Source organism: Labeo rohita, chromosome 22 (assembly GCF_022985175.1).
Source record: "Labeo rohita strain BAU-BD-2019 chromosome 22, IGBB_LRoh.1.0, whole genome shotgun sequence".
Lineage (NCBI taxonomy): Eukaryota > Metazoa > Chordata > Actinopteri > Cypriniformes > Cyprinidae > Labeo > Labeo rohita.
In genome coordinates, this window is record NC_066890.1 from 36,987,380 (window position 1) to 37,012,074 (window position 24,695).

General features: G+C 34.9%; 2 protein-coding genes across 2 annotated transcripts in view; both read left to right on the forward strand.

Annotated features, from left to right (window-relative positions):
- The first annotated feature begins 1,177 nt into the window (after nucleotides 1-1,177).
- On the forward strand, nucleotides 1,178-15,706 carry pcyt2 (phosphate cytidylyltransferase 2, ethanolamine). Its single transcript, XM_051095102.1, has 13 exons — nucleotides 1,178-1,433; nucleotides 2,783-2,871; nucleotides 2,976-3,137; nucleotides 6,320-6,386; nucleotides 6,487-6,571; nucleotides 6,664-6,705; nucleotides 7,028-7,166; nucleotides 7,302-7,384; nucleotides 7,794-7,871; nucleotides 11,061-11,126; nucleotides 14,143-14,208; nucleotides 14,288-14,376; nucleotides 14,463-15,706. Exons 1-13 carry the CDS (start codon nucleotides 1,321-1,323, stop codon nucleotides 14,575-14,577), a joined length of 1,194 nt encoding a protein of 397 aa, XP_050951059.1. The 5' UTR covers nucleotides 1,178-1,320; the 3' UTR covers nucleotides 14,578-15,706.
- A 1,637-nt stretch (nucleotides 15,707-17,343) lies between these two features.
- gnav1 (guanine nucleotide binding protein (G protein) alpha v1) overlaps nucleotides 17,344-24,695 on the forward strand; it is a 42,724-nt gene continuing 35,372 nt past the window's right edge. Inside the window, exons 1-2 of the mRNA XM_051095028.1 lie at nucleotides 17,344-17,948; nucleotides 20,834-20,925. Coding sequence (XP_050950985.1) covers nucleotides 17,819-17,948; nucleotides 20,834-20,925 — 222 coding nt within the window. The 5' untranslated portion in view covers nucleotides 17,344-17,818. The remainder of the gene's footprint in view (nucleotides 17,949-20,833; nucleotides 20,926-24,695) is intronic.

The following is a 24,695-nucleotide window of genomic DNA, read 5'->3' on the forward strand; positions in this document are numbered from 1 at the left end:
AATTATATTATAACAATCAGGCAAATCCAAAGCAGAAAACAAAGCACCAGTAGCCTATGACAATTCACAAATCTTTATTCAACCTTTAAACCCAGACACAATCATACGACACATAAACATTACAGAATCACTACAACAGGCGGACCATGCAACGTGAACTGTGGGGCAGCCAGTCCAAGTCCAAGTGTAAATAGCAACAGTTGTGGATTCAGTAGACATTTAGATGCTATTTACTTATAAATAGTGAGAGATAACGTTACTGTTTGCTCCTCAGTATTGTTGTGCATTAAACATCCTGCAATATAACTGACAGTAAATCATTATATTTATAAAACAATATTAAAATCATGGCAACTTATTGAGATATTAAAGAGCGCTACCCCCAACCTTACCCTAAATGTAACTTTTAAGTCAAATCATTTTTATTGAAAACAAATGCGTTTATTAACTGTAAAGTAATAAAAAAGCGCTGTCAGTGGGAATAGAACCCCGGTCTCCCTTTACACGCCACAGAAACCGCTGACTAGAGGTGACTTTTTCCACATATAGGGTAACGTTAGACTGGCCTAGTGTATTTAGTTCTGCCAACAAGTAGGCTATTTGCAGTGGACACCTCGAATGTATTAATCAGAGGGGAAATGTGGTCGTTGGATCACCGAGACCACTCACTTTACCTACAGGACAAATTCCTTTAACGTTACAAAAGAATATAATGTTAATTCATGCAGTCATTGAGTGTATTTAATCATTGACCCTAAATTATCACCAGTTTAACTAAAACAGAAAAATTAGTATGTCGCACATCAAATAAGACTTAGAAATATTACACGTTCAAAAATGTCATGTTTACACGACGAAAACGTTCGTCTAGAAACACGTAACAAAAATACACGGCCAAAAATGTTACGTTAAGGCGATACAAACGATCGTGTCTTTAAATAACACGACAAAAAATTTCGTGTATAGACGTACAAAACGTTCGCGTTTACACGTACCAAAAAGACACGTACAAACTTTGCGTGTTAATGCGTCCAGATTTCACGCGTTTCATATAATAGGTATTGTCCCCAATGGCGTTCCATAGTTTATCGTATCTTTGCACTTGTTGCAAGGAAACCCCGCGACACTCGCATGGCGTCACTTCCTGAGGGGGCGGGGCATCGTAAGGGGGCGTGCTGCTTGCGCGTTGCGTCATCAGCATTGCGCACATTCTCTCGGCTTGTGAAAGGGCGTAGAGTCTCTGCCGGTGTCATTCATATCAACACGGACTGTTTCAGCCGTTAATAACGTCCGTTCGGGCACTTTATACGCATTAAAAACATGATCAGGAACGGAAGCCATGCTGTGGAGGAGGAGGACAAGGGAGAGTCGAGATCGTCCAGTCACAGCCCGGAGAAGAGGAAGCGGGTGATCCGGGTGTGGTGTGACGGCTGGTGAGTGACACCACATTCATACGGTGAAATGTGCACAAAGTGTGCAGTGCAGCTCTACAGCACTAAAAAGTGTCTTATAATGTTACAGTTCATCGTAAGATGTAGTATAGCTGCAGCTGAATGATTTTACCATGGCATTTTGATATTTACCATGGTACTTTACAATTAGCAACCAAAAGTACAGTGTTTTTCGTACCACGACAGCCTTGGAGGAATCTTTGGAACACAAAAATTCTATATTATAATACAATTATAGTATCGAACGATACCATGGCGCTAAAATTCACGTAACGATTGCCTTAATCATTGTTTTTACATTTTGTTTGAAAAAATACCATGGTATTACCACAGTACATGTCCAAAAAACATAGTAGGACCATAGTATGGTGGTGTCAGATGGGAATACCACTGAATGATTATTATATTCAAGTACCATGGTATGTATATGGTATTTCAAAGAATACAATGGTATGCATGTTCAAAATCATGGTATTATCATAATGTCTAAAAAAAAAAAACATGGTATTACCATAGTTTGTATCTGTATTTCTGTGTGAATGATCGGAGGTTTGATTAAAAAAAAAAAAAAAAAAGAAAATATAAAAATAAAAGCTAAAAATATATTTAAAAAATTACAAAATAAATGTAATGTATATAACATCTAATATTATATTTCAGATTTAATTTAATTCTATAAATTTAATTAAAAATGGCAAAAGCACCAAAAATTTGTTTTAATTTAAGTTTTTTTAGTTTAATTTTATACATATATATATATATATATATATATATATATATATATATATATATATATGAAAAATTAAAATAGCTAAATATATTTTAAAATATTACACTAAATAAATAAATACACTGCAGTGCAGGTTCAAAGGTTTTGGGGTCATGTGATTTCTGAGAACTAATAGGGATGGGAGTTATAGAATCCATATTACCTGTTTCTCATACCTATCGTTCACAAACGCACAGAAATGACACCCTACACTTTTAAAGATGATAATTATATTGCTCCAATTCATTCAGCTGCGGTGTTCGTCTGTGAGTTATGAAATGTATCTACAGTTATAAATAACACATAGTGTGAAGTGTGGTGCCCAGCAGAGGATCATGGGAAATGGAATTGGAGATTATGTCCCCATGTAATCCCATCGGCCTGGCTAATGATATTACTAGGGGAAAGGGCTTGTGGTGGTTAGATAACCCACCCATCTCTAATTACAGCTGTGTGCAGGCTTTTATTTAGCTGTAATAAAAGCAGTTATTCATTACATCACCTGTTTGAATGGAGGTCGTGTTTTCTTGACCCTGTATCTAAAGTCCACGTGTCTCCACAGCTATGACATGGTGCACTACGGTCACTCTAACCAGTTAAGACAGGCCAAGGCGATGGGAGATTATCTCGTAGTAGGAGTACATACAGACGGTATGCTTCACACTGCTTCACATTTCAGACCTTCACATAAAATCACTATAATACTGTCACATAAAAAGTAGAAAATGATAAAACATTTTCTCTTTCACATTCAGAGGAAATAGCCAAGCACAAGGGTCCTCCGGTCTTCACGCAGGCCGAGCGTTATAAAATGATACGGGCTATAAAGTGGGTGGATGAGATTGTGGAAGGGGCGCCGTATGTCACTACGCTGGAGACGCTGGACAAGTACAACTGTGATTTCTGCGTGCACGGAGGTGAGGGGATATTTTAGATACTTATTAGTGTTAAAAGCTATCCGTAATAATTTTAATGTCTCTAAAGGTGCCATGTTTTACACTTTTGTGGAATTTTTATTTTTTGAGGTACACTTATTTTCGTCCAAAATGGTTATAATTTAGTTTTTCATAATTGTGACCCTGGACCACAAAACCAGTCTTAAGTCGCTGGGGTTTATTTGTAGCAATAGCCAAAAATACATGGTATGGGTCAAAATTATTAATTTTTCTTTTATGGCAAAAATCATTAGGAAATTAAGTAAAGATCATGTTCCATGAAAATATTTAGTAAAATTCCTACTGCAAATGTATGAAAACTTAATTTTTGATTAGTCATATACATTAAGAACATTATTTGAAAAACTTTAAAGGCAATTTTCTCAGTATTTTGATTTTTTTGCACCCTCAGATTCCTGATTTTTAAATAGTTGTATCTCGACCAAATATCGCTCTATCCTAACAAACCATACATCAATGGAAAGCTTATTTATTTCAGCTTTCATGTGATGTATAAATCTCAATTTTGAAAAAATTACGCTTAAGACTGGTTTTGTGATCCAGGGTCACAATTGTTTTCATTCTGTTAGATTCTTAAACTGAGCATCCTATATTTGTTACTGTTCATTTAAAGGGGTCTGTTTTTTTTGCTACTAACGTCATTGCATAGGAAATAGTGTCAGTGCCCCGCCCCCTCGCTATTGCATTTGAGTTCATTTGAACAGGGGTGTCAAACTCCGGTCCTGGAGGGCCGCAGCCCTGCAGAGTTTGCAACCCTAATTAAACACACCTGATCCAACTAATCAATTCCTTTAGGCTTAATTGAAAACTGCATAGTATGTGTGTTGGAGCAAGGTTGGAACAAAACTCTGCAGGGCTGCGGCCAACCTGTTTAATGTGTAATGCTTTGTCATTTCCAGACAGAGCATTATGAAATCATTTACTTACCGTTGTGATGCAGCTGCAGTCAGATCTATATTTGTTAGTTTCTTTAAAGGAGTCATGATTTTTTTTTTTTTTGCACAAAAAATAAATATGTGGGAAAATGATTATTTCCAACCCTCATTCTGACCCTCTGTCTAAAACAAGTGTGTTCAACCCTGTTCCTGGAGATCTACCTTCCTGCAGAGTTCAGCTCCAACCCTGATCAAACACACCTGAACTAACTAATTTGGATCTGAAGGAGCACTTGATAATTATAGACAGAAGTGTTTGATCAGGGTTGGAACTAAACACTGCAGGAAAGTAGATCCAGGAACAGGGTTGGGCACCCCTGGTCTAAAACAACCTGTTTTAAGGGGCGGGTTCTTTAAGACTTCAATCAGTAATCTGTCACTCTTATGACTGCCTAACATCATTGCATAGGAAATAGTATCAATGCCCCGCCCCCTCGCTATTGCATTTGAGTGTTTTGACAAAATAATCAAAACGTCATTTCCAGACAAAGCATTATGAAATAATTGACTTACCATTTGTGATGCAGCTGCAGTCAGATCTAGTACCGCTTCATCTTTCAACTAGGGATGGGCGATATGGGCTTAAAAGTTTTTCACGATAATTTCTGGTATTTATTGCAATAACAATATCAATGATGATAATTCAGGGAAGTCCTGTTTCTTTAGAGAGAAGTATTATCTTTCTTATTTTTACCCAAAATAGGGTGTTGTGAGCATTACTGAGTACACATGTAATGTAATGACTGTTTAATTCACTGGAATATGCATTAAATTGTTTGTACTTTATGTACTGGAAGCTCCTAACATTTAGACAAATTCCTTGTGTGTGAAACACTTGGCAATAAAGCTTTTTCTGATTCGGTAGCCGGCAGACTCATATCCAAACAAGCCGTTTTTGGAGTTTGAATAAATAAATGCTTTGTTTGTAATGAGGAGGACGTTTTAAGCTGAAGCTTGCAGGATGTTGTAATGGTACAAAGACCTCTTATATGCCAAAAGATCAAGGCAACGTCATGACCCCTTTAAGAGTTCTACATGCAAATTATGTTTTGATTGAACCTTTTCACTCTCAAAACACACACTGGTTCACATCAGGTCAACCACAGTTACTAAATAGGCATTGTGTAAATATATTATTAACACGATTAACTAAAGATTTCTCTGGGTGACCAGTAGTTATTCATTTTAAGCATTAGTCGACTATTTGTTGCACATTCATTAATAAAACATAACAATCATAATAATGAGCCTTTAATAGCCTAACAAGTGCTCAAGCACATGCAAAAAAGCTTGCCACAGCGCACCAGCAGATATAATGACTATGAGTGTGTCTGGAAAAAACAGCAAGGCTGCATTAAGGTTTTAATAATTTATTAATAAACTAGTGCTTTGTTTGTTTCCAGCTTAAGAGATGAAGTCAGTGACACTGACTCGTCATCTCCGCGGTAGTGGATACACCTTTATGCACGACATAATCTGAGAAATCTGAGAACATTGGTTTTCTATTTGAATTGGTTCATTTAAAAGTAGACATTTCACTCTCTCTCCATATTTCTCATGTCTGTAAGGCAAGCATACAAAGTTTCGAAGTTCTGAAGTTCACAGAGACTGAGATGGCAGAAAAGACATCTAGTTTGCTTTAAATATTTTACAAAAACACAACATTTCGTTGTTATTGTCATTGCACACAAATAAACATAGGCTTTACAGATTCGAGAGATGCGTTATTTTTATCCGTATGAGCAAAATGACGGAGTATTTTAAGTGAAAGTGACCGCACCGCCGTCTCCTTCTGTCATGCAGGGAGCGTGACACTGTTCAGCTTTGACACTCTACACAGACACTTCAATAGCACACATTTTCTAGGTTAACATTAGACTGAGCTGCCATATTTCAGAAGAAAAGCCATATTTGAGGTTGATAAATGATAGGTGAACCACATAGACCAGCTGTTACCAATCTGTCCATCTCAACGGACTGCGTGACTTCGCAACTTCCTGTGGAATTTTTTTTTTCTGCGACTAAGTGACTAATAAAAATTTGTGCGACCAAGTCTCTTCTCGTCGACTAACGGTTAGTTGAGTATTAGGGGGCAGCCTTAGTAATTTGCACATTGAAAGAATAACCTTTATATTATAAGCATTTTTAAAAATGCAAGATTTACCAAGCAATTTATTTAAACTGAAATAATTTCATTTATGTTGCTAGATGACATCACGCTGACCGTGGATGGAAAGGATACGTATGACGAAGTGAAGAGAATGGGACGATACAGGTAAAGTCTAACAGTCCTCGGACATATACCTGTGGCACACCACTCAATTTTGCCCTAAAGGTGTGTGTAATGGGTGCCGTATATGTTTTTTAATTAACAGGGAGTGTAAACGCACACAGGGAGTGTCTACGACAGACCTAGTGGGTCGTATGCTCCTGTTAACAAAGTCGCATCACAGTAACGTTGTGAGTATATGTTATTGTTTACTGTGTGTGTGTAGATAAGCGTTGTGTAAAGTCTTTCTAACAGTCCATAATTATATCTCGCCCTCTTTCAGGATAATGCAGCCTATCAGCTCCACACGGATAACTTTGGGAAGGTGAGGTGATCTGCTCCAGATTTACATTTTTGTTAATGTGATGTTATAATCTGCTGTCATATACAGGGCTGTCCACTAGAGGTCAGGGTTTACCTGCTTACCTTTAGTATTTCCATCTAAATATATAGTTTTGCTTGGAAATGTCAGATATTACAGTAGTTTAATATGTTGAGAATGCTGTTTTGAATTCCAGTTGAGGAACATACTGAACATAACTGGAATTTTATATGTGGTGTATGAGTACAAAAACGGAGACATATCATTCATTTGAATATTTTGCATTTGCAAATGCAAAACTTTCTCATGTATCCTTTCTCTTTAGGGTCCTAAAGGGCACAGCCCTTGGACTGGCGTCTCTCAGTTCCTGCAAACGTCTCAGAAGATCATCCAGTTCGCCTCAGGAAAAGAACCACAGCCGGGAGACACAATTATTTATGTGGCCGGAGCTTTCGACCTCTTCCGTATCCTTTTGAATCAAGTCACTCCACACTTCTAAAGACGTCCAGAAAGCTAGGAAAAGTCGTGAAAAATTCAGTTTAAAGTTTGGGAACTCACGTTATGTATTTGTTTTGGCCTTGACTGTCTGATGCGCACAGACATCGGTCATGTGGATTTCCTCGAGACTGTTCACAAACAAGCAGAGAAGCCTTACGTCATTGTCGGACTGCACTTTGACCAGGTGCGTCCCATAAAAACAAACACTTTACGAGATTTTAGAGACCTCTCCACCCTTATCGAAAGGGAATAATTTGCTGAAACAAGCTGTTTTTAATCCTTGTGGTAAATTTTGATCAGACAGAAAGGAAAGTTCAAAGTCACAGCCTCAGCATGACGACATGCAAACCTGTTTTACAAAGTTTTTGAACTTCATTGCCTCAAGGGAAACATGTGTTTAAGTTCCTTAACATGCAAAATACCTTACACATTACTGGTATGGTTACTACAGTGAAACTGTGGTTAATTGTATTAATACTACAAAACATAAGTGAAACAAAATTGTAATCGCGAATATACTTTTAAAATTCTAGTTTGTAATTTTAATATTTAGTAGCTGTAATTGTCATTAATCACGTTTTATTGTTTTGTAGGAAGTGAACCGCTACAAAGGAAAGAACTACCCCATCATGAATATTCATGAGAGAACTTTGAGTGTGCTGGCTTGCAGAGTAAGTGCATAACTTACGCCTCCTTCAATCATTTCTCTGCATTTCGCATAAATTTACTACTGCCTTTAATTTATTGATAGTTTGCATAAATGACCATCTCCTCCAATCTTTTCTTAGAATTTTGCATAAATTACTGCCTCCCCCAGTCAGTGCATAATTTACTGTCTCCTTCAATCCCGTATTATTATGTTGCACATTTCATGTTGCTTTTGTATTCCTGACACTCTTGTTTACGAACAATGAGCCATTGTATTCAGAGAGAGGGAGTTATATATTACAAAAAAGGAAGGATGGCGGGAAGAAACTGGGCAGAAACATTAAGAAACATCTCAAGGTCAAGTGAATAGACATCACAAGGAGTGCTAAAAGTTTATTTGTATTGCATGTTTATGAGACGCCTATTAAATATCTCACACCTTGAGCTAATCCAAACCATATCCTAGTTTATAAACCCTCCCATTCATGCACAGCACAGCACACACACTCTCATGGATCAGGCACATACCAGCATACCTAAAGCATGACGTCGCATTCAGACAGAACACACATTGAGCTGCCGATATCAGAAACATGCAGTGAAACTGCAGACCTCCCTCGTACTGTAATATCAGTGCACACCACAAATGCATTCCTTTCTGAAAACTGCATTTGGCTTTAAGATTTTTTTTTTTTTTTAACTGTGGCTGATTTGGACAGTTTTAGAATGTTTTAACCAAGAATTTTGAACTTGGGGGACAATAGATTTGTAGAACTTGAGAAACTTAGAAAACTTTTATAACTTAGAGAACATGAAGAAGTGAGAGCCTGGAGAACCTGCAAAACTTAGTAAACTACAACTAGGAAATTTGTGAACTGAATTGAACCCCGAGAACATAAATCCTATAGAAATTAAAAGAGAGATTGTAGAACATTAATAACTGAGAATTTACAACAAAACTTGAACTTATAACTATAGAACTGTAGAACTTTGTGATCTTGGAGAACTCTGAAAACATAAAAAGTAAAGAAATTAAAATTTGAGAATGTAAAACCTAGACAGTGTTGAATTTTAGAACTTGGAGAAGTTTGAGTATTAAGGAAATTGGATCTACAAAAATTTGGACAATGTAAAAGTTAAGAAACTGTAGAACTTGGTGAGCTTGGAGAACTTAAAGTAAGAAGACTTAAAGTAAGAAGTAAGAAGAACTTAAAGTAAAGCAAATAAAAGTTGAGAATCTAGAACCTATGCAATGTAGAACTTTAGAAATCTGAGAATATACAACTTACAGAAATTAGAATTGCAAAAAATTAGAGAATGTAAAACTTAGGGAACTTAGAACCGGAAAAATGTGTGAGCTAGGAGAACTCTGAAAACTTAATGTGAAGAAATTAAAAGTTAGAGAACATAGAACCTGGACAATATGGAACTTTAGAACTTAGAGAAGTCTGAGAATATACAACTTAACTAAATTAGAATTGCAAAAAATTAGAGCATGTAAAATTTAGGTAACTTATAAATATAGAACGGAAGAAATGTGTGAGCGTGGAAAACCCTGAAAACGTAATACAAAGAAATTAAAAGTAAGAGAATGTTAAACCTAGACAATGTAGAACTTATAGTAGAACACTGAAAATGCTTACTTTTAAGAAATTAGAACTTAAAGAACTTTCAGAACTTTCAGAACTAAATGTATATTTAAAGAGACTAGAACTTCAATAACTAAGAACTCTGGAAGTGTACACTTTAAAGAAATCAGAGCTTCAAGAACTTTGAGATCTTTGAAAAAGTACACTTTAAAGAACTTAGAACTTCAAGAACTTTGAAAATGTACACTTTAAAGAAATCAGAGCTTCAAGAACTTGGAGAACCCTTAAAAAGCACACTTTAAAGAAATCAGAACTTCAAGAACTTTGAGATCTCTGAAAAAGTACACTTTAAAGAACTTAGAACGTCAAGAACTTTGAAAATGTACACTTTAAAGAAATCAGAGCTTCAAGAACTTGGAGAACCCTTAAAAAGTACACTTTAAAGAACTTAGAACTTCAAGAACTTTGAAAATGTACACTTTTAAGAAATCAGAGCTTCAAGAACTTGGAGAACCCTTAAAAAGCACACTTTAAAGAAATCAGAACTTCAAGAACTTTGAGATCTCTGAAAAAGTACACTTTAAAGAACTTAGAACGTCAAGAACTTTGAAAATGTACACTTTAAAGAAATCAGAGCTTCAAGAACTTGGAGAACCCTTAAAAAAGTACACTTTAAAGAACTTAGAACTTCAAGAACTTTGAAAATGTACACTTTAAAGAAATCAGAGCTTCAAGAACTTGGAGAACCCTTAAAAAGCACACTTTAAAGAAATCAGAACTTCAAGAACTTTGAGATCTCTGAAAAAGTACACTTTAAAGAACTTAGAACTTCAAGAACTTTGAAAATGTACACTTTAAAGAAATCAGAGCTTCAAGAACTTGGAGAACCCTTAAAAAGTACACTTTAAAGAAATCAGAACTTCAAGAATTTGGAGAACTGCAGAACTAGAGAGCTTCAAAACTTGGAGAACCCTTAAAAAGCACACTTTAAAGAAATCAGAACTTCAAGAACTTTGAGATCTCTGAAAAAGTACACTTAAAAGAACTTAGAACGTCAAGAACTTTGAAAATGTACACTTTAAAGAAATCAGAGCTTCAAGAACTTGGAGAACCCTTAAAAAGTACACTTTAAAGAAATCAGAACTTCAAGAACTTGGAGAACTGCAGAACTAGGGAACTTTATGAGAACCTAGAGAGAACTTCAGAACTTTGAGATCTCTGAAAAAGTGCACTTTAAAGAAATTAAAACTTCAAAAACTTTTTAAAAAGTACACTTTAAATAAACTAGAACCTTGAGAACTTTGAGAACTTGAAAAATGTACACTTTACAGAAATTAGAACTTCAAGAACTTGGAGAACTGCAGGACTGGAGAACTTTGTGAGAACCTAGACAGAACTTCAAGAAATGAGCACTTTAAAGAAATTAGAACCTTGAGACCTTGAGAAGTTTGAAAATGTACATTCAGAACTTAGAACCTAAAAAAAATGACAACTTTTTCAATAAAGTAGAACCTAGATAGTTTAGAACCTTAGAACTTAAAGAATCTACTGTAGAGTTTATTTTATAAACAATCTTCTGTTTAGGCCTTGGATATAACAGCCTTGTGATTCTCTTTTCTTCAGTATGTGTCCGAGGTTGTGATCGGGGCTCCGTACGCAGTAGGAAAAGATCTTCTGGATCACTTTAAGGTACAGTACTAAACTGGTTCACATTATTCATTCATTGTAGAGAATAAGAATCTAGTTTTGGGGTAACCCGATTCCAGACACAGTAACACAAAAAGAGGCTTTGAGTGTGAAGAAAACGAGGTTTGTGTGATTCACACATTACGCTACTGAGTTATAAAGCTGTGTGTGTTTGTGTGTGTGTGTGTGTTGTGTACAGCTCTGGGACAGCAGCCAAACTCAAAGGCTTTAGTGACTGAACACTATTTTAGCGATTCAGCATTGTCCTGCTTTGGGAACAATCTAGAGATTTACTGCTCGTCTCTTTAACCACAAACCCACAGACAGTTACAGAAAGTTCAACAATGCTTAACTAAGTTTAACTCAAAAGAGTGCTTGGCACTTGGTGCTCTCAGTCCTGACTTTAATGAAACGCATTTATGTATATATTTAAGAAATATTTACAAGTATATGTATTTATTTTATTTTTTTTATAATTTATATTATATGTAAATAAAATATTTAGTACATAAATAACATATTTCTCTTAAATATATATACATTAATTTGTGTGTATTTATATATACATAATAATTACACACAGTACACACACATATATTAGGCAAACTCAAACTTTTTGTATGCGATTGGAAAAAAAAAATCTGCTATTATACTTAAAAAAAAAAAAAAAATAAGTAGAGCTTAAATAGAGATAGTAGTTGAAATGCTCTACTTAGCTTTTTTTTAACACTTTTAAATTGGTAGATGAGTTTAATTTTTTGGTTCAGTTACCTTTTCCATTAATTTTTTTTTTTTGTGCCAATTTTCCAAACCACAAAACTTGTATCTATTCTGTTATTATTCTGTTGTACAAAAGTATTTTGATCAATAATTTTAATTATCATTTTCACATTTTAGATTTTAGTTTGAACAGTTTTTGTTCACACTGTGTTGACATTACAATATCATTTTATAATAATTTACCAAAATATCTGACAATTATCTGATATAAACGTCTCGTTATCTTAACCAAGGTTATATGTATCTAAAACTGAAACTGGAATTAAAAGCTTAAACATTTACTAAAAATAAAATAAAAAAATACAATAAAATAATAAAATTAAAATGTACTATTTCAGCTAGTTGGCATTTGGCAGTTGTCGGCAGTTATCATTTTAATTTAGTTTAACTTGTAATAACTAAAACAGAAATAAAAATTAAAAGCTTAAAAACATTTACTTAAAATAAAATAAAATTAAATTAAATAAAATTAAATATTAAATTTAAATATATAACTATATTAATTAACTGGAATAAAATGAAAAGCTTAAGAACTTTTAATTAAAATTAAATAAATTAAAATAAAATAATCAAAGAAAATAAAATAATAAAATAAAAACTTACTTTGAGCTATTTGGCAGTTAGTTGGCAATTATCATTTTAATTTAGTTTAATTTGTAATAACTAAAACTGGAATAAAAATTAAAAGCTTAAAACATTTACTTAAAATAAAATAAAATTAAATTAAATTAAACTATATTAATTAACTGGAATAAAATGGAAAGTTTAAGAACTTTTAATTAAAATTAAATAAATTAAAATAAAATAATCAAAGAAAAGAAAATAATAAAATAAAAACTTTTACTTTGAGCTATTTGGCAGTTAGTTGGCAATTATCATTTTAATTTAGTTTAATTTGTAATAACTAAAACTGGAATAAAAATTAAAAGCTTAAAAACATTTACTTAAAATAAAATAAAACTAAGCTAACAACTAAAACTGGAATAAAATAAAAAGCTTAAGAACTTTTAATTAAAATTAAATAAATCAATTAAAATACAATAATTAAAGAAACTAAAATAATAAAATAAAAACTTTTAATTTGAGCTATTTGGCAGTTAGTTGGCAATTATCATTTTAATTTAGTTTCATTTGTAATAACTAAAGCTGGAATCAAAATTAAAAGCTTAAGATTTACTTAAAATAAAATAAAACAAAACTAACAACTAAAACTGGAATAAAATGAAAAGCTTAAACTTTTAATTAACATGAAATAAATTAAAATAAAATAATAAAATTAAAACTTTTTTACTTTGAGCTATTTGGCACTTACTTGGCAATTATCATTTTAATTTAGTTTAATTTGTAATAACTAAAACTGGAATAAAAATTAAAAGCTTAAAAACATTTACCTTAAATAAAATAAAATAAAAAAAACTTTATTTCAGCTACTTGGCATCTGGCAGTTAGTTGGACGTTATTTCAAACTTGTAATAACTAAAACTGAAATAAAAATGTAAAAGTTTAAAAAAAATTACTTAAAATAAAAATAATAAAATAATAATAAAAACAGTTAGTTGGAAGTTATTTCAATTTAGTTAAACGTAATAACTAAAACTGAAATAAAAATTTTAAAGTTTAAAAAGTACTTTAAATAAAAAAAAATAAAAATAAAATAAAAGCTAGTTGGCTTTTGGCAGTTAGTCGGCAGTTGTCATTTTAATTTAGTTTAACTTGTAATAACAAACAGAAATAAAAATTAAAAGCTTAAAAACATTTACTTAAAATAAAATAAACTTTATTTTAGCTACTTGGCATTTGGCAGTTATCATTTCAGTTTAGTTTAACTTGTAATAACTAAAACTGAAATAAAAATTTAAAAGTTTAAAAACATTTACTTAAAATAAAAAAAATAAAATAAAATAAAATAATAATAAACTTTATTTGAGCTAGTTGGCTTTTGGCAGTTAGTTGGCAGTTGGCATTTCAATTTAGTTTAACTTGTAATAACAAATGGAAATAAAAATTAAAAGCTTAAAAACATTTACTTAAAATAAAATAAAATAATATACACATACACACACAAACTACTAAAAATGACAAATGCACAGCAAAATTACTACAAATTTGAACTAAAGCAAAAATATAAAAATAAAAACATTAAGAAAAAACATAATAGTATTTGAATGAGATTAAAATAACACTGCTGTCAACACTATACATATCATATATCTATATCTGTTCATGTGTCTGGCTATAGGTGGATCTGGTGTGTCATGGAAAGACTGAAGTGTTCCCTGACGCAGACAGCACAGACCCTTACGCCGTGAGTAAAGTCTCCTGATATGCATCTCTCGATATTATCTTCCATAAAAACTGATTTGACCCATTGTCTCTCTTCACAGGAGCCGAAAAAGAGAGGTATTTTCCGCATCCTAGACAGCGGCAACAATCTAACCACTGACGACATTGTGCAGAGAATCATCGAGAACAGGTTTGAGGCATAATACGAGCAAAATCACTTGTGTGAAATGTTACAAACATAATGCGAATGAGCCGATGTCTCTCTTTGTTCCTTAGGTTGCAGTTTGAGGCCAGGAACCAGAAGAAGGAAGCTAAAGAGATGGCCGTGATCGAGGCTCTGAAGCATAAAGATGATTCGCTGAAGGCCGAAGCGGCTCTCGCGAAGAATTAACCAAACTATCCAAACCGAACAAATCAAGGGCTTCGTCGTAGAACCAAAATTACCCCTGGACTGTTATTAAAAACCCCCGAATGAACAAACGCCTGAGCTGAGGCTGCTTTTAAGTGGACTTGGAAGAACACAGACTTGTTTTTATATCGTAAGACTCTTGTTTGACGACAAAAGCACTTTGTTGTGCGCAGACTGTTTTTATGGTACCTATTAAATGGGTTGGAAGACTTTCTCTCTGGACGGGAGGAACACTGAGAAACATTCAGCAAATATTTTTGCGTTGTGTATGAAAGTTATGGGAAGATTGTGTCATTTCAATGGTTTTTGCATTGCCGGTCCAACCGCACATACCTGTGGTTGAGCAGAGAAACGCTTTATGAAGAAACACTTGATGTTGACTACGATAGTTTGTGTACTAGTGGTTAGTATGCTTGTTTTTTAAGTGTTGTATATTTTGTGTCATGGAAATGCATCCAAGTGACATTTTACCCCAAAATCAGAAGAAAAAAAATAAGAAATTGTTTTTTCGGCAAGAAATGTTCTTGTTTTAGGACTATTTTATTTCATTTAATTTTATCTTTTGTTTGCAGTTCTCATTATTTGCAGTTTTGTCAAAACTTGTTTCATACACTGCCAAGAGTCACGTGTCTGGCATTTTACCCTTTCATCAATTTTATTTTCGCTTTCTCACCTTTGTTGTGACGTGATCAAAGTCACAACCAAAGACTCTTTGACCTCAGGTGATTGTTAGATGTCAGTTCAATGCTTTCTTGTTCAACATAAATCATATTTACAAACATCAGAGTCTAAGCTAAACCTCAAACTTGCTTTTATCCAATATGTACTTTTATCTTGTTTTTATGCAGTTTTTGTTTTTGTTTTAACTGAATATCAAAGCACCTTGCAAATGAAGCTTGTTTTTTGTTTGTAACATTTCCTGTACATTTAGCGTGAAATGCTGTGAAAAAAACACTAATTTAATGTTTCTACATTGCAGAAATGTTGAGTGACCAATTGTGAATGTGGTGTTGGCGTCTTCAGACAATCTTTAATTTATCATCCTACGACATCCCTTCAGAAACTGTAAATCATCAAAACGCATTAATTAATTGCAAATTAAATTGCAATTTTCACAAAAAGAGCCTGTTCTGACTATTGTTTGAACGTTAACCGTGTTCAAATCTAATTATTGAATCTAATTTAGTCAATTGAAAGATTACATATGCTTTTTTCAGACTGAACTTCATGAGAAATTCATAATATTATGTTTTTCTCCTCTGCTAATGATTATTTATGGATATGTTTTTGTGCTTTTAAACACAGTGTAAAGTACCTGGTTTGTTTTACTTAACTAAAACTGAAACCAAAACCAACCAAACCAAAAAAAAAAAAAAAAAAAAAAAACAAGTTCTTTCGGAAAAGTCAAAACAGAAATAAAATAAAATCTGTATATTTCAGCTATTTCAACATTTTTCATTTTAAATGTAGTTAAACAGCTAAAACTAAAACCGAAATAAAACTTCTAAAAACTTAAAGCTACTAAAAATGACAAAAAAAAGATCTAAAATTAAAATAAATGAATATATATATATATATATAAAAAATATTATTATTTAAATTATTAATAATAATTAAATAATACAATTAACAAAATATTAATAAAAGCCATAATAGTACGATACTAAATTAACATTGTGAAGTAAAAACATTCTGAACTGAATTTTACAGCAAGTTTGCATTTGTTTGGTCACTGACTGTCCAAATAAAATGTTTATGGTTATTTATAAAAAAACAGTAATAATAACAATATATATATATTTAAATGATACTATAGAGGGTTTGCACTTATAGTTTGGTCAATTACCTGGATGCAAGGACATATTGGAGATACTCGGATGTAAACAACAGCATGGCTCGCATGGTTAACAACTACCGAATATGTTGTTCTGCTAATTTATGCTGTCTAAACCACATAAATGTGTGAAAGCTGCTAAATCATATAGAGACGGACTTAGTAAGCAGGAAAGGGCGCAATATTTTGACAAACTAAAGTTAATAAGTGGTAAAGATACATAAGAGCAGTATTACTTAAGATATCAGCCTAATATTTCACCTAACTGAATGGAAATGATAAAAACAAACGCGAATGTTGTCAAGATTCTTGCCCTGGAAATCCTGGTTCAGTTTGGCCAACCACAAACACCTTTTGTTCCTCAGACAGATTTTTGCACTCTTCACCTTGATTTGTTATAACTTGTGGCAGTCTGTAGTAACTCCAAATGTTTTTCCCGGTCCAACCGATTAGTACAACCCAAAACATGACAGTATTGACCATTTTCAGTAGCAATAATCAGCAAAATATGCGAGTTTCGTTCAGTTCAGTGGCATTGTTTACTTTCATTGCCGCCAATTTGGACAGATGACGCGTCGTGAAAACACTTTATAGTTATGCTATGCAATTTGCCGTATTATTATTATTATTATTATTATTATTATTTTTACATTTGTTTATATTTATTGAATTTATGTAATATTTTATAGTGTTTGTTGTTGTTTGTTTGTACCTACTTTTAATGTTTTACGTTTTCACTCCATTTGATTTAAAAATCGTGTATTACTTAATTTATGTATTACTTTATTCCATTTAATTTGATTACATTCAATTGTCTATTAAGTTTCACGGACTGCCAGCAGCTCTCGAACAACGCATGAACTAAAGCCATCTCAGGTGACAAAGTTCCACAAACGTCACGTCACTTCCTTCCTTAAGAAAGCAGACACATCCAAAAAGAGACGGTGTGTAGGCGACACACACCATTTAGTTTGTGCGTAATGAGCAGGTAGAGTTGTATTATGGATTAGGAGTGTTTGCGCGGCGTCTGACAGTGTTTAGTGAGATCTCTTATGGGACACAAACATCCTGAACCAGCAGGAGCGCTGAGTCTGACGAAACTAACCGGGAACAGGCGCATTTGAAACTTTTTTCTCTTTCCTCCTGCACGTTCGGGACCATCCCAGTCTCTCTCTCTCTCTCTCTCTCTCTCTCTCTCTCTCTCAGATTTGAATCAGGTCTTTCCAAAAACACACGCGCGTTACGGTGTCATTTTACGCGTTAACCGGAGGGACGCGAGGATCTCGCCGGGATGTTTTTACGCGACTTTGAACGTTCTCTTCGGTTCCATCTGTGATGTTGGGATTTCTGCTGGATGTTTAGCTCTGCGGAAAGACATGAGCTCTGGATATGGGTCTGTGTCTGGGCTCAGAGGTGACAGAGGAGGGAAAGAAGGCGAAAATCCACAGCTCGCAGATAGACAGAGATCTGTACGAGTACGCCAAGAGAGAGATGAACGTGGTGAAGATCCTCATGCTGGGTAAGACAGCTCTCATCTAGATGTTTGTTAATCTGCTCATTGCTTTTAGTGGAAATAACATGGATTTTCATGGTCCTGTTTGTACATTAGAAATGCATTTTTTGGGTAACTGCAAGTTTGTGGGTTCAAGCAACAAATATGGGTTTGTAAATGAAAGTTTATCTGTGTAAGTAACCAGTCTGAACCAATAACTCTTAAGCTTGTAGGTTTAAACCTCACATCTGGGTTGAAACTGTTAGGGGTGTAGGTTCACAACCTAGATTTGGGCAGGTTGTAGGTTGAAACTTCACATCTGAGCATTTAACCTGAACATTTGTAGGTTTTTACCTCTGATTATAACTGAGATCTAAAAGGTTGTAGGTTCAAACCTCAGGCATGGATTGAAACTAAAACAGTGGGTTGAAACTTAGGTCTGTGGCTGGTTGTTACGTAAAAACATATTATTCTGAGTTTAATCTAAAAAAAAAAAAGACTGACTACCCTTTGGGTAATTGCTAGTTGGTCAGACTAGTTCTTAAGACTACAAGACAACATAGAGGCTAAGTTTATGCAGCTGGCCCCAGGTCAGTGAATTAAAGGTTGCTGGTTATAACTTCAAATTTAACTGAATATTTCTTGGTTTGAATCTGAAAATCTGAACGGGCTGGTATTTGCAAGGTTTTAGCGTCATGTACTAAAGATTTGAGTTGGTTTGAACATATTTGTGCAGGAAATTTAACCATTCTGGGTTCGAATTTCATTTTTGTGCAGGTAACTGGATCATTCTAGGTTTAAATTTGATATCTATGCAGGTACCAAATAGTTTGACCTCAAATCTGGGCTGGCGACATAAAGGTTGTAGTCTTAAATTACATATTTGTAATGGTTTTGTTCTGGGAACATGCATCGTATTTGTGCAGGTAACTGGAAACTTGGTTCGAACCTCAGTTCTGGGAAGGTTGTGTGTTCGAATTTCCCATTTGTGTAGGTAATTGAACTATTCTAGATTCAAAACTCAGATCTGTGCTGATAACTTAGTTAGAACTTCAGATTTATGCAGGTAACTGGACCGTTCTGGGTTTGAACCTCAGATCTGGGCTTGTAACTTAAAGGTTGTGGGTTTGAATTTTGCGCAAGTTGCTGTACTGTTCTAGATTCAAAACTCAGATCTGTGCCGATAACTTAAAGGTTGTGGGCTTAAACTTCATATTTGTGCTGGTAATTGAACCGTTCTGGGTTCATACTTCGTATATATGTTCAGGTACCTGGACACTTCTTGGTTTAAACCTCAGATCTGGGCTGGTAACTAAAAGGTTGTGGGTTCGAGTTTCACATTTGTGCAGGTAATTAAACTGTTCTGAGTTACAACATCAGATTTATGCTGGTAACTGGACCGTTCTGGGTTTGAACCTCAGATCTGGGCTGGTAACTTAAAGGTTGTGGGTTCGAATTTTGCATTTGTTCAAGTTATTGTACTGTTCTAGGTTCGAAACTCAGATCTGTACTGATAACTTAAAGGTTGTGGGCTTAAACGTCATATTTGTGTTGGTAATTGAACCATTCTGTGTTCAAACTTAATGTTTGTGCAAGTAACTGGACACTTCTTGGTTCAAACCTCAGACCTGGGCTAGTAATGTAAACAGTTGTGGGTTCGAATTTCACATTTGTGCAGGTAATTGTACTATTCTAAGTATGAACGTCTTACATATGCGGATAACTGGACAGTTCTCGGTTTGAACCTCAGATCTGGGCTAGTAATTGAACGGTGGTGGGTTCGAATTTCACATTTGTGCAGGTAATTGAACCATTCTGGGTTCATACTTTGTATTTGTGCTCGGTTTGAATCTCAGTTCTGAGCTGGAAAGTGAAAAGTTGAGGGTTTGAATTTCATATTTGTTCAAGTAACTCAATGGTTCTATGTTTGAAACTCAGATCTGGGCTAATAATTGAAAGGTTGTGGGTTTGAATTTCAGATTTGAGCAGGTAACTGTAAAGTTCTGGCTTAGAACCTCACATCTGGACTGAAAACTGAAAGGTTGTAAGTTTCAAACTCAGGTTCGAAACTCAGATCTGTGCCAGAAACTAAGTTTGTGGGCTTAAATTTTATATTTGTAATGGTAATTGAACCATTCTAGGTTCATGCTTTGTATTTGTGCAGGTAACTCAGCAGATCTTGGTTTGAACTTCAAGTCTGGGCTGGTAATTGAAAAGTTGTGGGTTTGAATTTCATATTTGTGCAAGTAGCTCAATGGTTCTGGGTTTGAAACTCAGATCTAGGCTGATAATTAAAAGGTTGTGGGTTTCAAAATTCAAATTTCACATTTGTGCAGGTAACTGAATAGTTCAGAGTTCGAACCTTAGATCTTGACTCATACCTGTAGGGTTGTAGGTTTGAACCTCATATCTGGGCTGGTAACTGAAAGGTTGTGGTTTTAAATTTCACATTTGTGGAGGTAACTGAACTGCTCTAGGTTCAAAACTCAGATCTGTGCCAGTAACAGGTTGTGGTTTCGAATTTTACATTTGTGCAACTAATCAAACCTTTCTGGGTTTGAACATCATGTTTATGCAGGTAACTGATCAGTTCTCAGTTTGAACCTCAAATCTGGGCTGATAACTGAAACGTTGTGGGTTCGAATTTCATATGTGTGCACAATGGTTCTGGGTTCGAACCTCAGATCTTGACTCATATCTGTAGGGTAGAAGGTTTGAACTTCATATCTGGGGTGGTAACTGAAAGGTTGTGTGTTTGAACATCAGAACAAGTTGAATCATGAATGGTGAAGACTGTAATCTTAAACCAGACATTTATTTTAGGTTTAATCTATGAGAATTGTCCAATTAATAGGTTATTTTGTTAAACGTGTATATGACTGAGTAATTTTGAATGATCTATTTTGATGTAGGTGCTGCTGAAAGTGGGAAAAGTACACTGGTCAAACAGATGAAGATTATCCACAGTCATGGATTCACCAAACAGGAACTAGCCAGTTTTAAGGTAAGACATCTGACTATGTTTTGTTCTTTTCACACACTTGATGCCCAACAGTGCAAGAGGTTAATTACATTTAATAGGTTAACATTTGTTCATTACTATATTTTGTCTGTGCACTCTGTACTTCATCCGCCATGTGGGAAATCAAGCCGCTGTGTGCGTTTGGGGATTATTTCAAGTTTAAGGGGTCATTGGTTCAGCTGTGAAACAGGACCTCAGTTGAACAGAAGACTGGATCTTGCCTCAGCATGTTTGATTTGTTCTGTTTGGAAGAGAAAGCGGAAGGGGGAAGGAAACACATGGAAACATGAAACAGAAAAGCTATAAAAAATTGTCGACTTAAGCATGTTTATCTCTATAGTTTGTTTGACAGCCAGTATGGACTTTTTCTATAGTCAACCATCTCATTGCACACCGTTTTTTTTTCACCTGTTACTCACAAGTTTTACCATGGCAACATAGACGCACACTGGCTCCTTTAGACTAACCTGTGGTCTACATACGCCTTATCACCATGGGAAGAGAAAGGCGATTGATTTGCTCATTCATAATAAACTGCAGCCAGCTGTGTTCTCAACATGATCGTCAGTTGCTAAAACCACAATTTTTGACTGTCACTTCGAGGCATAACGTCATTTTTGGCAACAACAATAGTAGTGTTATTCAACCCCCTTCTTCAGTTAACCAAAAAACCCTAGGCTAGGGGTTGGCACTATGAACAAAGAAATTTAATATCATTCTACATATGACGAACCTGTTGTACGTTGCTGGAAATTAAATGGGGAGAGAAAATAAGTGCTAGGCTGCAAAAGGCTATTCTAGGGCTATATATAGACTTTACAGTTAAGCATGCAAAAATAAATACTTTTTACTTCGAACTTTGTTGGGCTAAATATCGAGCTTTGTGGTATCCCAAACTCAAGATTTGACTTAAACGCTGCCTCTCTGCATTTACTGTAAGACTTTGTTAAACATTTTGGGGTGAATACGGAGCCTCGTGGTATCCTGAACATAACATTTAACTTGCATTTACTACAAGACTTTGTCAAACTTTGTTGAGCCAAAAACTGAGCCTTGTGGTATCCCAAACTCAAGATGTGACTTAAATACTGCTCATTTGACAAAGTTTTGTAGTAAATGCAAACTTTGTTGGGCTGAATACGGAGCCTTGTGGTATCCCGAACTCAGGATTTGACTCAAATACTGCTCATCTGCATTTACTACAAGACTTTGTCAAACTTTGCCTTGTGGTATCCCGAACTCAGGATTTGACTCAAATACTGCTCATCTGCATTTACTACAAGACTTTGTCAAACTTTATTGGGCCGAATACAGAGCCTTGTGGTATCCCGAACTCAGGATTTGACTCGAATACTGCTCATCTGCATTTACTACTAGACTTTGTCAAACTTTGTTGAACCGAATACTGAGCCTTGTGGTATCCCGAACTCAAGATATGACTCGAATACTGCTCGTCTGCATTTACTACAAGACTTCGTCAAACTTTGTTAGGCTGAATACAAAGCATTGTGGTATACCAAAATCAGGATTTTACTTAAACGCTACTCATGTGCATTTACTACAAGACTTTGTCAAACGTAGTTGGGCTGAATACGGAGCCTTGCAGTATCCCGATCTCAAGATTTCATATAAACGCTGCTTGTGTGCATTTACTACAAGACTTCACTAAACTCTGTTGGGCCGAATATGGAGCCTTATGGTATCCCGAATTTAAGATTTGACTTGAACACTGCTCATCTGCATTTACTATAAGACTTCACAGATGTGACTTAAACGCTCTTGTCTACATTTACTACAAAGTTATGCTATTGTACGACATCCTTTAACTTGTGACTGATGGGTTAAAAGAAATGTACTAAGAGTTTGTTGACTTCAGGGAAAGTGCTTGTAGGCTGCACGGAAAAAGGCTGATACGTTTCTTTAGTTTGTTTTTGAGAGAAGGCTACCTTACTGAAACTTCCCTCAGTATTTCATTCCCTCACCCTTAATAAAAGCTACTTTGATCCTTTGGAATTCAGGAATTTGTCCATCCAATATTTGTGCGCTGATGCTTATTGAGCTAACGAAGCATTGAACCAACATGTTTTTAGTCCGATCTTTCTCCAGTTGTTTTATAAATCAGCTGATTTTGTCGAAAGACGGCGGGTCCATCGTATCTCCTGTGAAGTGCCAGGTGCAGATCTGCATGTGTGCTTGCTTGGGTTAAACAGAAACTTTGTGTACCATGTTCTCTTCATTAAACCTTCCCTCAGGGTCTGTTTGTGTTTACTACACTTTCCTGTGGAACTGAATTAGATTGATGGGCTGAGAATGTGCAAGTGGTGTTTTGAAGTGCCTCAGGGAATGCTTTAAAACCTCAATGACAGCCTATTAGCTCCAGTCAAATGCAAAGGGATTGTCAAGATGGTTATAGATGACTAGTCATCAAGCAACCAGCTAGTTGTTTTGTGAGACTTTTTTTTAGTGGAAGGGGATGAGTTCAAGAACCTATTAACATGCTAATAATAAACTGCAGTGATGTCTCTTGTAGTTGCTTACAAGAAAAATTAAAGTGCTGGATTTTTGCGGTTTTGTCTTTGTTGGGTATTTTAGGCTATTGGTGTGTTTTAGTTGTGTGGCAACATTGACAACAAACTTTTTAAATAAATGCTCACCGCAATGCACACACCCTTTTTGGGAAGGAATCATCAACTGTGCTATATTTCGCCAGCAGAACTTCCATTATCTTTAAACAAAACAAGAAGTGTTGGAATGTGGGTGAGAATGATGTAATATTGTACAGTTGTCATGCAGCAGAAATAAAGCTTGGGAGAAGCTGTACTGTACTGTTTATCTTTATTTTTAAATATTTGTTTAGACAGTCTTTACATATGTACTTTGAAAAATCACCTTTCTAAAATGTAAAAGGTTCTTGTTTCTTGACACTTTAGCTGCATATGCAGCCTCTGCTGTCATGTGGATAGAATTCCATGTGCATTCTAAACTGAAATCACTTCCTTAGGGTTAAGTTTAAAGATTGATGACTGTCATTGTCTTATTGTGAGACGCCAATTTATCAAAGATTTCAAGCTTAACAACACATGCTGTGTCTATACAGGAAAAAGCAGTTTTACTGCCATCTAGAAATGCAGTTTCTTTTTATTTCAAACCCTTACAAATGTGTAAAATTGCTTGTGATTTGCTGTGACGATGCATTCTGTAGCCACTGAATTGAAATACATCAAGTGTGAAGTATGTGATCTCTAGATCTGATTAACATTAGCCATGTCACTGCATGGTTTGTGCCAGTCAGTGTGGTATGAAACTGTTCTGACTAAATGCACAAAGTTTGTATTTTTAAGGGAACATCTAGTTAATAATTCAACCCTACAGTGGTTTCCATCTGTTGTGGAACGGGAAGAACAAAACGGTAAGGTCCCATAATAGCGCTAGGCTAACTTCTCCCATTGTTCTAGAGACAAAACAAACATTGCCCTTAAGCAAGCGGATGACATACAATAGCCTAATTTTGCAGACGAGCCGGGTTTGAGTCACGTCTTGAGTTTGGGATACCTCAAGGCTCTGTATTCGGTCCGTCAAAGTTTGAAAACTCTTTATTTTTGTAAGCTAAACCATCATTTTTCTTCAATTCCTGTGTTTTTTCTTAAAATGTAAGTTCTCTCATTGTTCTAGAGACAAAACAAACATTGCCCTCAAGTCAGCGAATGACATACAATAGCATAATTTTGTAGTAAACGCAGATGAGCTGAGTT